The sequence below is a fragment of the Spea bombifrons genome, chromosome 2, assembly GCF_027358695.1.
Source record: "Spea bombifrons isolate aSpeBom1 chromosome 2, aSpeBom1.2.pri, whole genome shotgun sequence".
Taxonomy (NCBI): domain Eukaryota; kingdom Metazoa; phylum Chordata; class Amphibia; order Anura; family Pelobatidae; genus Spea; species Spea bombifrons.
In genome coordinates, this window is record NC_071088.1 from 110,044,075 (window position 1) to 110,059,995 (window position 15,921).

A 15,921-nucleotide genomic window follows, 5' to 3' on the forward strand; every position below is an offset into this window, starting at 1 on the left:
GGCAACGGATCTCCTACTGGCTGCGTATTAAAAGTTTCATCTTCACAACAGTAACCGTCGAGCTCCGTTAAAACGCTTCTCTCATGGCGTTTTTCGGGATCACCCTTCTTGGCTACCAGGATCCGTTTCGAGCTGCACGGATTAAGGAGATCTACCGGAATGGCGACACCGGGGGTAATTGATAACACTTTCATCACCAGTCACCACCGGCAAATACCACCCTACTGTCAAATGAATTAGATGTACAACGCTGTTGATCCATGTGATTTATCTGTAGCAGTGATCTCACTCACAAGTGCCGGTTCGTTTACTCCAGTTATTGATTATACCGGCAGAGCCGCATTACGGATCTGTGTGTCTCCACTCGCACCATGACGTATGTTTTATACACAGTAATGTTCCTCCACTAATAGTGGCAGAGGGTCAATATTTCACATTTTTGTCACTTCTCATTTATAAGTTTTCCCAATTACTCTTAACTATCTCGATGTATCTCAAAGTCCTACTTTATTATAAAGCTGCCAGATCATTTTGCTCTGGATAGTCTGTGATTGAGCTTTAGGGTTCTGGATAATTAGCTCTTGTACTTTAGGAGAAGGCGAATCTGACCCAGCGAAGTTTCCTGCGCTTGTTTCCTCATCTCCCTATGTCAGCCATGGCCGGTATCGGGAGACCGTGACGCGACAACAGGCGCTGAGGAGTAAGTGGATTGTTTGGGGATCTGGAGACAGAGGGTTGGCGGTGTAATTGCCAAACGATTGTTCATTTAGGGCGCCTTCTCTCACATCCAGGGTATCATCTGTATAAAATAAAACATCCCGTCACGTTTAGTTTAAGGAGTTCAGGTTTTTTGTGCTTAATTTTCACATCGCTACGTCTCATAATCGTATACATCATCTGCCAAACTCATTGGGCGCCGTGTGTAACATACTGAGAACATTGATCTAAATCTGAACTTATCACCATGGAAACCAGTGGGCTGTTTCCACTAATTGCTCCACATATTGCACTTTACATCAGAATTGCTATTTGTATATATTCTTCTTCCATCGTTGAGGACAATCTACCTATTTTAGAGGTCTGGCTGTACCTAGGGTTATCCGCATACAATGTAAAGATTGACGATACGCCAATAAAGAATGCATATAAAAGTACTTTGTAACAACTTTAATATGTGTTCTTTTACCTGTTAAAATAGTAAATAAATCCCCCTCCGTGGTCCTGTTAAAGCAGCCAATCCATGCTAGAAACATCAGCAGGAGAGCTTTCTGTGCGATGTGCACGGGGTTCTTGTGAGACCCCCAGAACTCTCGCTGAGACAGCACTGGAGGTGACTGGCAGCCAGTAGACCACGAGGACACAGGCAGCAGGGGATATGTTCAAATGTTTGGGGGTAGGGAAAGAGGCAAATGTCTATGGGGGGAATCTGCAGAATACCTGCATGCATTTGCAAGGGGGCATCATAAAAGGTGAAGGGGACACTTGACTATTATATTCATTGAAATGCGTATGATGGCTAAAGCGTTCCTCCAGTATCACCTCCAATGTCCTGGAAATCCCGTTGTTTGTCAGCACTGTTGTATAACATAATGGTGTATAAAAAAGATCTAGATGATGATCTCATACATTGGGGGGTTATTTTATTTTAACATTTCAGCTCCCAAGCAGACTCAGCAAATGCCCCTCACTACAAACCAGCATTATGGTTGGTGGCTACCACAGGATCCCAAAGTCAAAACCGAAAGTGTTCATCCCTGGATTCAAGCCCCCCGACACCCCATGATCAACAGTCCTCTGACCAGGTGAGTGTGATTTATATTGCGATGAAATGGACCAATGATTAATCACTGAAGTCTTTCCTTACCATTTCCCCCCAATATTGGTTAATTTAATCTAATATTAAATGTATTAATGTTTATTAATTAATGGAACTCTAATACATTTTAATGATCTTTAGATTCTATTTCTTTTACTGACCCGGATATGGTTGTCTGTGTTGTTGCTGCACAGCTCTCTGTGTAATGCAGCCTATTAAGTGAAATCACAGGAAAACTCCGTATTGTATTATATTCTGTGTTATCATTAATGCGGAGGATGTGATATAGCATTTGTCTGGTTGGGATCGGCATGTTTAACTCTAAATAATACAGTTTCGTTTTTGTTTTATGTGCTTTAACAGACTGCAGTGAATCTTTAGTGTTAACACACACATTTTCCTACCATCTACTTTTACTTTATGACATTTAAAACTCTACTATATAACATAATCATAATTGTGTCTACTTATGAAAAAGACGAGCTTCATGTTTATTCCATGCCTGTTTAAACTCCCTCACTCTATTTGTTATTCCTAACGCATTTCACATACACTTGAGTAGAGCTCATCCTTAAAATGGCATTAGTCCCATGGGGTGGGTAGGTGAGAATGGCTATCCTGTTGCTTCACTCATTTCGGTCCAAGTTGCCTTCTCATTGACGATATGTTTAATCACCTAGGTGCAAAGTGCATATAGTAGCAGGCAACAAGTACACCCCCCTCTGATCAGTTTGGAATTTGATGGCTCAAGAAAGTTTTAACTGTGTTTCTAGAACTTTAGCGTATCTTAGTGTCACTGCCTTTGCTGCCTGCTTCATACATGTTCTGTACGTCACTATGAGACTACTTGATGGACAACGCCAATACTCTCATACCGGCTAGGTTGTCTGAGCCTCCGGGTTAATGTCAGTGATCTCCATCTGCTAACCTTTTCTCTATATGGTTGCAGGTTTATGTAAGAAAAAGTTCCAACTATGTTTTTAATTTATCATGTCCTCCACAAAACAGTATAGACATGCAACACTAAACACAAAGAACTTTAAAGCTACAGAAAATGATTTCAACACATTTCACTAGTGTTTATTGAAGTGAGCGCAGACACTGCACTCCTGTGAATATTTTAGATAGACTGTAAAGTCTGAAACCATTTTAAACACATGGGAATAGAGGCTGTGGATGATGCATTACCTGCTTACCCCAGAAATAATTACTCCCGTGTAATTCTTTTTTGTTGTCGCTGACAGAACAGTGTCCTCAGTGCCTGTGGATTTTTATGTCCCAAGTGCATTTTACTTTTACCAACATTAAAGTGCAGCTGCCACTGTCTCAATCACTGTTCTAATTGCTTGGTTTAAAGGAACATTCCTGTAGATTCTTTTCACAGGATTGTTTCTTCAACTGAAGTCTTGTAACCCTTCCTAGTTTCCCCAATGACCATGGACATATGTGCAGCCTTGTCCACATGCTTCGTAAACCTGGAGGTTTGCCTGCCAGAAGATTCATATTTGATTTGCTTTAAACTGGCCAACTCAGATCCAGAAGAGCTGGTGACATGGAGTTATATACTATGTGACCAAATCTATGTGGCGTTTAGGCTTTTCAACCACACACATTGCTAACAGGTGTGTGAAATCCAGCACATAGGCAGCCATCTCCATAGACAAACATCGGCAGCAGAATGGGTGTTACTGAAGAACTCAGTGATTTTAAACGTTGCAATGTCATAGGATGCCACTAGTGAAATCTAAGTGAAATATTTGCCCTGCTTGATCTGCCCTGGTCTACTGTAAGTACTATTATTGTGAAGTAGAATCGTCTAGGGATCAGCTGGACTGGTGTAAAGCACATCGCCACCGCACTCTGGAGTGGTGGAAACGTGTTCTCTGTAGTGATGAATCATGCTTCACTATCTGGAAGTAAGTACAATGGACGAATCTGGGCTTGACCAATGCCAGGACATAGTGCCTCCTGTAAAGTTTGGAGGTGGAGGGATAATGGTGTAGTTAAGTGTAATGTTAATTCTACAGCATAGAAAGACTTTTTAAACAATTGCATACTCCCCCCCCCCCAGCGCACAAAGCAAGGTCCATAAAGACATATTTGATGTGAAAGAACTTGACTGGGCCGCACAGAACCCCGACCTAAACCCAATTGGAACAGATATTGCGAGCCAGGCCTTCTCATCCAACATCAGTGCCTGACCCCACAAATGCTCATTAGAAATACAACAGTGTATGAACCCAAATGTACCCAAATATCTATTCTGTCAATCCACAATGTAAAACTCATGAAAACAGTGATTGACATATGTAATCCAAATATTACCTCCTCATCAGCCATATTTGTGATGTTAGAGCTGGTGGTCAGCGTTTAGACATTCCGTTTCTGGAGCGTAACTACGACCCCTTGTTCCTCTCTCCTTATACGGATTCAAAATTTTAGAAAGGGGCCTTCAGACCTACACGGCACCGCTCCAGGTCAGAACGGCCCTTTCTAAACTAATTTGAATCAGCATTGGGAGATAGGAGCGTATCTGGGTCATGTTAGGTCTGGAGGGCCCAGTCACCCCTCGTGGTTTTACTGACCCGGATATAGTTGTCTGTGTTGTTGCTGCACAGCTCTCTGTGTAATGCAGTCTGTTAAGTGAAATCACAGGAAAACTCCGTATTGTATTATATTCTGTGTTATCATTAATGCGGAGGATGTGATATAGCATTTGTCTGGTTGGGATCGGCATGTTTAACTCTAAATAATACAGTTTCGTTTTTGTTTTATGTGCTTTAACAGACTGCAGTGAATCTTTAGTGTTAACACACACATTTTCCTACCATCTACTTTTTACTTTATGACATTTAAAACTCTACTATATAACATATTCATAATTGTGTCTACTTATGAAAAAGACGAGCTTCATGTTTATTCCATGCCTGTTTAAACTCCCTCACTCTATTTGTTATTCCTAACGCATTTCACATACACTTGAGTAGAGCTCATCCTTAAAATGGCATTAGTCCCATGGGGTGGGTAGGTGAGAATGGCTATCCTGTTGCTTCACTCATTTCGGTCCAAGTTGCCTTCTCATTGACGATATGTTTAATCACCTAGGTGCAAAGTGCATATAGTAGCAGGCAACAAGTACACCCCCCTCTGATCAGTTTGGAATTTGATGGCTCAAGAAAGTTTTAACTGTGTTTCTAGAACTTTAGCGTATCTTAGTGTCACTGCCTTTGCTGCCTGCTTCATACATGTTCTGTACGTCACTATGAGACTACTTGATGGACAACGCCAATACTCTCATACCGGCTAGGTTGTCTGAGCCTCCGGGTTAATGTCAGTGATCTCCATCTGCTAACCTTTTCTCTATATGGTTGCAGGTTTATGTAAGAAAAAGTTCCAACTATGTTTTTAATTTATCATGTCCTCCACAAAACAGTATAGACATGCAACACTAAACACAAAGAACTTTAAAGCTACAGAAAATGAACTCAACACATTTCACTAGTGTTTATTGAAGTGAGCGCAGACACTGCACTCCTGTGAATATTTTAGATAGACTGTAAAGTCTGAAACCATTTTAAACACATGGGAATAGAGGCTGTGGATGATGCATTACCTGCTTACCCCAGAAATAATTACTCCCGTGTAATTCTTTTTTGTTGTCGCTGACAGAACAGTGTCCTCAGTGCCTGTGGATTTTTATGTCCCAAGTGCATTTTACTTTTACCAACATTAAAGTGCAGCTGCCACTGTCTCAATCACTGTTCTAATTGCTTGGTTTAAAGGAACATTCCTGTAGATTCTTTTCACAGGATTGTTTCTTCAACTGAAGTCTTGTAACCCTTCCTAGTTTCCCCAATGACCATGGACATATGTGCAGCCTTGTCCACATGCTTCGTAAACCTGGAGGTTTGCCTGCCAGAAGATTCATATTTGATTTGCTTTAAACTGGCCAACTCAGATCCAGAAGAGCTGGTGACATGGAGTTATATACTATGTGACCAAATCTATGTGGCGTTTAGGCTTTTCAACCACACACATTGCTAACAGGTGTGTGAAATCCAGCACATAGGCAGCCATCTCCATAGACAAACATCGGCAGCAGAATGGGTGTTACTGAAGAACTCAGTGATTTTAAACGTTGCAATGTCATAGGATGCCACTAGTGAAATCTAAGTGAAATATTTGCCCTGCTTGATCTGCCCTGGTCTACTGTAAGTACTATTATTGTGAAGTAGAATCGTCTAGGGATCAGCTGGACTGGTGTAAAGCACATCGCCACCGCACTCTGGAGTGGTGGAAACGTGTTCTCTGTAGTGATGAATCATGCTTCACTATCTGGAAGTAAGTACAATGGACGAATCTGGGCTTGACCAATGCCAGGACATAGTGCCTCCTGTAAAGTTTGGAGGTGGAGGGATAATGGTGTAGTTAAGTGTAATGTTAATTCTACAGCATAGAAAGACTTTTTAAACAATTGCATACTCCCCCCCCCCAGCGCACAAAGCAAGGTCCATAAAGACATATTTGATGTGAAAGAACTTGACTGGGCCGCACAGAACCCCGACCTAAACCCAATTGGAACAGATATTGCGAGCCAGGCCTTCTCATCCAACATCAGTGCCTGACCCCACAAATGCTCATTAGAAATACAACAGTGTATGAACCCAAATGTACCCAAATATCTATTCTGTCAATCCACAATGTAAAACTCATGAAAACAGTGATTGACATATGTAATCCAAATATTACCTCCTCATCAGCCATATTTGTGATGTTAGAGCTGGTGGTCAGCGTTTAGACATTCCGTTTCTGGAGCGTAACTACGACCCCTTGTTCCTCTCTCCTTATACGGATTCAAAATTTTAGAAAGGGGCCTTCAGACCTACACGGCACCGCTCCAGGTCAGAACGGCCCTTTCTAAACTAATTTGAATCAGCATTGGGAGATAGGAGCGTATCTGGGTCATGTTAGGTCTGGAGGGCCCAGTCACCCCACACTCCTAGATAAAAAGGAACTTGATTAAAGGTGTCCAATCTAATTTTTTTCCAGCTATCTACAAATGGAAAAAGAGTAAGGGATTTCCCCATTTTGCATACTGTTATGCTGGAGTAGGCATATTGTTTCCGTATCGAATTAAATCAATATGCTTTTTAGAGTAGCTTACCAAATTCTGTGGCTTGTGTCACACTGCAGAGCAAATCATTGTGAAATCCAATGACGTCAATCGACTGACACTTGTATAAAATAAATTAATCCAGATCCATTAAGAACTGCGGTCTGTAACAGGAATAAGGAAGCATTCTGCTGATAGCCGTGAAGAATGCAAATAAAGTGGTTTTGGGTTCTAAATATTTTGAAAGGATACTTCCTGATTGAAAGTAATTGGTTAACACATTGATGGGGCCTTTGAGTTCCAATGTCATTGTTTTCTAAATCTACTTAAACCGTAAGGAGAAGCAGAGCGCTGTATTTAGGAGAGTAAGCGTGAAACACTGTTCACTTAGCTAAATCAAATGAATTCATGTGGCAATCACTGCTTGCTTTACTGTCCCTTCCACTCACAGACACATCCCCATTTTGTCTCTTTACAGGTTTGTGGACAAGATGGCCGTCACAAACAAAGAGTTCAGCTTATTCTGATCACTGGTCGTTTTAGGAGATTCTACTCAATTGACCTTCTGCACCTCAAAACGACGCACGACGCCCTTGTCGCTATCGTAGTCTTTTCAGTCTATCAGTCTGGGGTCATGTTATGGGTTTAATGGGCAAATATTGTATGTGTACCTTGCCAAATATAAATGAGAGCAGAAAACGTGAATTTGACCTTGAACATAATTTGTATAAGTGTGCCAGAAATGCTAGATTTTAACATTTTTATTTTTTAATTTTAAAAGTAATAAAAAAAAAATGCATGTACTGTGTTAAGCAAAACATTTCTTATTTACCCAAAAGAAGGTTATCGGTTAGGAAAACACTATTTGGCTAACTGATCACTGTGTAGAAAAAGGCATAATGTTCCTTTTTGTCATGTGGATTGGGCAGGTTTCCGGGTTCATTAAGGCATATTTGCCATGGATTTGATGATACTCTGTAAGACTGCTTCCTTATCTTCATGTCCTAGTTGTTGAATCTCTGTCTCTGTGGGGATGATCTACTAAACGCAGAGCTGACAGTTAGGTCCTAAGTGGCCTGTTTATGTTAGCACAGGCGTGTCGCAGAAAAGGCACATGCCAGGGATGTTTACTCTTCTGGTTTTCTATAACTTGATACCCCTGGCCCCCTTATTATCTACAGAGTGTTACAGTGTCAAATACTCCCCAGAGCTGTAGCCTTCTCTCTCTTCCATGATTTTCTTGACCAAGCAAGCAGCCTAGCCTGCAAAAGGCGCCGGCATTGTGAGCTTCGTGCAGGGCTCTCCCTACCTCCTTGTTTCTGTAACTCAAACCGTTATGTTATGCACTACTTGTTATGTTCTGTTTAGCCATTGTACAGCGCTGCTGAATATGACAGCACTATATAAAACAAATAATAATGTTGTGCTCCATCCCTAAGGAATCCCCTACTTGAGTTGGAATCTCCCAAAAAAAAAAGCTCACGACTGCCCATACACTATTTAGAAAAACTTTCGGCCAACCCATGTAGAAACGTATTATGTGTAGTAGTAAAAGTGGACAGGTACATGTATATTTGTTGAATTATTTATTATCATATAATGTTTCTTCAAAGGGCACACACTTAAAAGAAAATACATATGTATTAAGACCCCAACTCTGTATCGAGAATAAGTTTAGGTGGGCACTAAATATCAAGGATATCTGAGAACATGATGTACTGCGTGGGTCATTATTAGCAAACGAATGATCACAACCGGTGCTGTACTGAGGATAATGGTAGTTGTAATGCTCGGCATCTCGAGTGCCTATCCCTGCCTGCTAATCACTGGCTTGCACATAAATTGTTTTTAACATAATAAGGTCAGTGGTGTTGACCGGAATGACGTTCAGTAATCTAATCACACAGCCGCTGTACACGTGTTAATAATGATTAGATGCTAAAAATAAACCATATTGTGTGCAGCTAAAACAAAAAGACGGCATTGAAAAAGCTCTTGGCTGACGCACTTAAACAAATTGCAGCTGCGCGTTTGCCTCTTTCATACAATTATATTTTACTTGCATATAAATATTATAATGGTTTGCTGTGTTTAGCCCATAACTTTTTATTTATGCAAAACATGTTTTAGAGAGCACATGAAATCACTTGTATATAAAAGGCGAATTAACTTAAATTATTCATAAAGAAATAGTAAATTGGTTAACTTTTGCCATCCCTACCTTTTGAACTTTTTTTCAGATATGCATAGAAATGATTCCCGTTCCCATATTGGTGTTTTTTTTTATTTTTTATAGGATTTTGAACACGCGAGAACTGGCCGAGCTACCAATCCACACTCTCTGCCCTGTGGAGCTCCTGGCAGGGTGTTAGGTGGTGTTAGATGTAACATAGTATTAAATTAGATGTGGCTTTTATTACGCAGTGTGCACCCAAACTGCGAAATTAGGTTTTCTAGCGTTTATCCATCTCAAAGAGTGCGTTCATTGACGCACGATAGATTCCAGGTTACTGTCAGCCTTTCTAGACTGGCAAGGAGCTAAAAGCTGGGATAGGTCCATCTGCAGCACACAGGTTCATTGGATTACGTATCTGTAAATTGCTAGTTTTGATACGGATGTTTTCATGATTCAGATTAGTGAGATTAAAATGTATTTACGCTGCAGCAAATTACAGGCTGCGCTAACAATTAAACCAACGCAGCAGAGATATTAACCACCACCCTGTTGGAGAACGGCTTGATTCTTGTATGTGAGACAGGGGTTGGATGACGATGATCATGTTTGTTAAGCTAATATTTGGTTAGTTTTTAATAATGGGTGACATTTCTGTTTTAACCCTGACTCACTTTTAAACTTTGTAATTAATGCTGAAGTTAAGCATGAAGGATATACCGCACCAAATGGGTTATATCTCTAGAATACCAGCAGGTTCCAGCTCCTTTATAATTTGGAATCTTTAGCTGTGGTGTAAGAATTGGATTGGCACAAAGGAAAAGATGAATGGCTACGTCCCAGCCCTAGGTTTCTCTTGGCTCGCTGTCCTACCTGACTGCAGCTATCCTCTCGTCTCCCGTGGCTTGACTCGGCTCCCTACCAATTGGCATGATGATGATAATGGAAGGCGAGATCTCCAGGGCAGCCTTCTTGGAACGTCCCCACGTATGAGTTTTTTATTCATTTGAGCTTCAGCCTTTTGAAATTAAACGTCATAGCTGTAGCCCTTAACCCTATTAGAAGTACCCCATGCAATTTACCACCAGTGGAGATACCCTGGATTTAGGGCATACAACCAACTGCCCCCCCCCAACATCTGTAGCAGTTATAAAATATGCTGCAAAGATTAAGAAGGGTGCATCCCGGGACATATTTTATACTTAAGCAAAGACACAATGTGTTAATGTGTTACGTAACATACCGTAGTTTACCCCAATTTTATCACCAATATAGATGATTTATTCTATACTGATCAATGGTAAGTTTACATTAATTCCAATATATATAATGGCATATTTGTGTAATTTAAGACATTGCTGTGTCGCACCATTTCCAGCTTTCTCTGCAACAGAATTCCTCCCATACCCTGAAAAACCTCTAGTAACTATTGCATAAAAAAACATTTAGCATCACCAATAAAAAGCATGGAGTATGGTTATTACAAATAAATCGATTTTTATTGATATTTAAATATATTAAATATTTCAATGAAATACATGGTGATTTCTATGTTTTTTTTTCTTTTAGTGGTTATATTACAAAAAAATTCAGATTTCATATAAAGTTTTTATTTTTTATTTTCTTTTTTAATTTTATCGCAAAAACCACACAAGAGCAGATTTTTTTATTTTTTTTTACCCTGTTCGATTGACAGGTGACAAAAGTGAGCCCAGATTGTTCTGAGAAGACAGGAAGCCAAACCCAGAATTAATACTTATACTCTTGTGAAATATAACAGATATATTGGGCTGGTGTTAAAATTCGCACACTGACATCACAGGCGCAGAAAGATTTTTTTTTTTTTTTTTTTTGCAGGATGTTAGTCCCCAACCCCCTCCTTCATTGTGTTTCTCTTATATTTAAACATTTTCTTTCATTTATATTTAAATATTCCCACATTTCCAGAGACAGACTATCGCTAACACATCATTTTTAATCTTACGAAAATAAAAGTCCAGGCTAAGAAACCTCCTGTGCAAAACCAAAGGACAAAGTCTTCCAAGAAGATTTTGCATACAGTGTTGTTGGTTTCAAAATACATACAGTATGGCATTTGAGAACATATTGTACACAAGTAGAAAAAGAACAATCGCCATTCAGCCCCACTGAGAGCTCTGATAGCCGATGAAGTTAAGGAGATACACAAGTTTAGGCATATTTTCCAAGGCCAAATCGATGCAGTTCTGTGGTGCAGTCTCCATAGGATCTAAGAGATTGCTCAACATCTAGCAGTGTGGCATGGAAATTATCCAATTTTACTAATAAATACGGCCCCAAGTCTTTTTCAAAGACAGACATAGAACCATTTATGAAGAATACAATTGAAATACAGGTATATCAGACGGTCAGTGCATCTATGGATTTCTCCCCCCAGGGTTCTGCATATCAAGAGGCCAATTAGACTCTTTGTGGGTCACCCAGAGATTTCTGCTTCGTTAGGCAATACCGAAAATAGGGTGACCAGACACACAAGCATACTATCTACACGCTAGCTATTTATATATATGGAAATAAATTACCTAAAAAGGTTACATTCACAATTCTTGGAATTAGGTCCACCATATTGTAGAGGCAACTATACTTAACATATTTCTTCCTCTGCATTGCGACATTAATGCTGCCATATACCCCCGTGAAAAAAGCAAAAGTACCTCTGTACATCAGAGTTTGCAGAGCAAAAAGCAGACACAGATGCACAAAATGGGCAATTTCCTGCACTTGTACCTAAATGCTCTTACTTCCCCATACAGTACTAGTATAAAACAATGCGATAGAATATTAAATTCAACATTCCCCTACAGCGACTGACCCTTTACTGCCACACAGCAAACCAAGCACACACGTGGAAAACAATGGAAGGTAACCCAGACATACTATAACCTTATAACCTAGCATACTATAAAATACAACACCGGCTTACAATGCCAATGATTCTTTTTGTCATAAAATAATATTTAAACGTTTTCAGGTCAGTAGCAGTATTGCATGGCTTAAATGACCATGTACAGGTTAAAAAGAAAACTGTGTGGATGATACTTACATACAAATACATACATACATACACACACATTTGTTTGACTTAGAACTACTGGCAGCTTATAAGGTGAACCATCAATAAATTTATATTTGGCAAAAATCAAAATGGTTGACACCTCTCATGCCAATGGTGCCGATTTCTCTATAAAAGATATCCCATCGACTTGTCTACCGATACCAGGCATTCAACATTGGTACATTCATGCTTATGCTATATGCCTCATTATAGTGATGTAGCGTTGCGCTGACCTCTTAGAGGGTGGGTTCCTGAGACACTGAATATATAACTGAACCAGACACATCCCGGCACCAGTGACCTATGGTTATTGTTTCATCACCATATGCTGGCTGTCATGGGACTATGTGACAGCTTTATGCTTGGTGGGCACTTAGCGATGAGAGAAGCTGGATGACAGTATAAGATGTACTTTATTAGATGCACCCATGGTGTCTTGGTAATGCCAAAAACAGTAGTGTGTGTGTGTGTGTATATATATATGTTGGACATAACCTGGTTCGCAAGATAACAGCAGTGCCATGTTTACTTGGCCCTGGCCTAGTGTGGCACTATCAGAAGGGTAGCACACCGTCAGAACGGTGCACTACAATTCACCTTGCTTTCATGACTGCACCATGCATAGTCATGGTATATATCCCTGACAACATACAACTTCTTGCCCTGCGTACACTATATCTTAATATTTAGCCAGCCCTGACTCATGGTTAGTGAGACCCCGCATAGCCCTACAGAGAACAGAATTGTAGTGGGTGACTTCTAAGACACTTCTACGGCTACCAGATGTTTCCTATCCTAACCGACAGGTACAAGAACTGGTGATGAGGATGATGAGAGGTAAACTTAGACAGCCAGAAGTGGGGCAGTATTCTAGGGGATACGGGGCTATTATAACATTCAAAGTAATCTGAATTAACATCTAGAGACCAACAAGCATTTATCCCAGAATATAACTGGCCTCTAATGAATTCATATTTTCTTACATATATATCTTAAAATACAAATGTGATTTTATAAAAATAAATGTATAGCATGTGCCAGATATTCTGCATGAATGTATTTGGTTTTATATACGTGACTTTATTTTATGGCACCAATAATATATTCTGGTTTTTATATCTTATCATAAATGCGGAACCAAATCCCTAACCTAAAGAGCTTACATTCTAAACATATATGACTTAATAAATATCTACACATTTCTGGAAAATAAATAGGTTCAAAATATTATTTTTTGCCTCCATACAATATTCACATGATTACTCGGGTGTGTGTACATATATTTTTATACTGTACAAATATATTTGTATATACACACACACTAACACATTACTGGAGCATTCTAACATCACATGCATGGTACAGTGGTGTGCACAAATATTTGCATATAAAGTATAGATTTGTTTTCTTTCTTTCTGAAATAAGAAATAAATAAGAAAAATACAAAATAATTAAGACAGCTATCACTAAAATGAAAAATTAAAACACTAGTACTTGGAATCAAGAGGGATCTTCTCTCACGGAACCTCATATTACACCACGCCAAATATTCTCTGCACAGGTTTAGGAGATTTCATAGTGTAATATAGTATAGTGGACTGGTCTTGTATTTGCAAACAGCTGGTGACAGAAAATCCATGTGTGCCATGTTTATATACTACCTCTAGAGTTTAAACTGATAAAGGCTATGGAAGCACCAGGCTTTGTGATGGACATTTCACTAAATGCATAGATATGTCCGCTGATTACCCAAGCCTTGCCATAGAAACTGGTGTTCTTGTACCATGGTCTCCCTTATGCTGGGGCAAGCGAGGCTCCTGCTTTGGGACCTCACATTTTGGAGGGCCCTATAGTGCTGTTGCACTCTTCCTCATGCTCACAGTCTTTCCAGGTTTCAGTGAAGGGCTATGACATCATATCTTAACACTCTACTAGATAATAATGATACAGGGACCATGAGTGTGAGGGAGAATAGGACCATGGTTGCCATTTCCAAATCCTGCTACAGTTTCTTTGCCATTCCAAATCCATTACCTTGAGGGTAATCAGTCTTCAACTCCCCACTTCACAATTCATTATAAAGAGACAACACTGGTAAGTTTCTCCATCAGGAAGCGATGAGCTAGCCCCTTGGTAATGCATAATTCAATGAGTGAGCAGAGTAAGAAAGCTCACTGATTTGTCTATGCATCATAAAGGGCCAGACAAGCTCTTCCTGCAGCAGAAGCTCACCGAGGTCTGACCTTGATAAGAGTGATGCCAAGGAGTTGAAACCACAACTGTCCTGTCAACTACTAGGAGTTTGTGGTGAGTAGGTTGAACAATTTTACAAAAAAGAAGAAGTTGAAGAATAAGGGATTGTTAAGGAAAATAAAAACATAGATACACATATTCATAGAATTTAAAATATATAAATGACCCATGAAGATTTCATAGAGAAATTTGTGCCATTCTTCTAGGTGGGACCTGTGGAGGGTGATGGGAGAATATCATGTATTTGCTGGCATCGATCAAAACCTACACAGCAACTAGCTTCTTGTACAGAATGCGTGTTCTGCTAGCCACATACGGCATTTGGCACAAGTTTAATATAAATTCCTGCATTCACATGTTCCTCTGAAATCTCAAGACAAACTTGTTTCCCAATAAACTGCTATATTTGGTCCTATTCATCAAAATCACACAACATTTAATCTCCGAGGTCAACCTCTCAGGGAAGCGCCATGAGAAAAGTAATTATAAAAGCACGTGATATTGGCTCAAGTAACTAAACATTCAAGAAAAGTCCAGTGTCAGTAGCATTCAATAACAATTTTCTTTAACACGTTAACCCTTTGTTATGTTTATCACCAATAATTATATGGATAAAGGGTACGTTTTGTTTTTGCTGGATTTAGGTGGCTAAAATCTGCAAATCTACATGGAACTGGTGAGGTTCCCTGGGGAGTACTTTTTGTTTTTAAACCTTTAGGAGAAACGTTTCATCCTTGTTCAAGTAAGTATACAATCTATTCTGAGCACTTTATTTCTAACACCCCTGTTTGCCAGAATTATATTTATATCCCAACATTATATGTCCACGTCCATGTATATTTGTAATACTTATGGAACTCTCTTACCATCAAAATGGTTAATCAGGGATGTTTCATTTTGAAATCTCTGTATGTGAGCGATCCTGCTGCTGGTCTGCTGGACAAAGTATTTATATGTGACTTTCTGACCAATTAATAGATGCCCGTGTAACAAAGTGAGGTATTACGAAGAAAAATACGAGTTATTAATACGAAGAGTGACATGGGTCGTTCAATAAAATGGTTAATATGAATAAAAACCCGTCATCTATATACAAAATGGCCTCTAGTATTTGCGAGGAATGGGAAGGAATAATAATTCTAATTCCAGGACAGGAAATGAATGGCTGCTCTCACAGAATGCACACAACGTGGGTATATACCGTATGTTAAACACAGATCGCACCTTTACCCAGTGTCTTTTCTCTGCAATTTGTTATATATAATTTTGGAAATAGTCATTTTGCATAATTGTGTTTACAGATATACATGTGCCCAAACCATAGATAGTACACTCTATTTGATTTTATATTATATATATATATATATATTCATATATATATATATATATATTCATATATTCATATATATATATATATATATATATATATATATATATATATGTATATTCATACACACACACACCTTCTGTAC

At 39.3% G+C, this 15,921-nt stretch overlaps 1 protein-coding gene across 1 annotated transcript; it reads left to right on the forward strand.

Moving 5' to 3' along the window:
• On the forward strand, positions 1-7,732 carry TEX49 (testis expressed 49). The gene is made up of 4 exons (XM_053457657.1): positions 1-174; positions 593-700; positions 1,658-1,802; positions 7,408-7,732. Exons 1-4 carry the CDS (start codon positions 84-86, stop codon positions 7,454-7,456), a joined length of 393 nt encoding a protein of 130 aa, XP_053313632.1. The 5' UTR covers positions 1-83; the 3' UTR covers positions 7,457-7,732.
• Positions 7,733-15,921: the final 8,189 nt, after the last annotated feature.

What these genes read in the sequence shown, in the direction of transcription:
- TEX49 (XM_053457657.1), top strand. Translation starts at nt 84, where the DNA reads ATGGCGTTTTTCGGGATCACCCTTCTTGGCTACCAGGATCCGTTTCGA. An exon ending in GCGACAACAGGCGCTGAGGA is followed by an intron (nt 701 to 1,657) that starts GTAAGTGGATTG and finishes TTAACATTTCAG; the next exon opens with CTCCCAAGCAGACTCAGCAA. An exon ending in ATCAACAGTCCTCTGACCAG is followed by an intron (nt 1,803 to 7,407) that starts GTGAGTGTGATT and finishes GTCTCTTTACAG; the next exon opens with GTTTGTGGACAAGATGGCCG.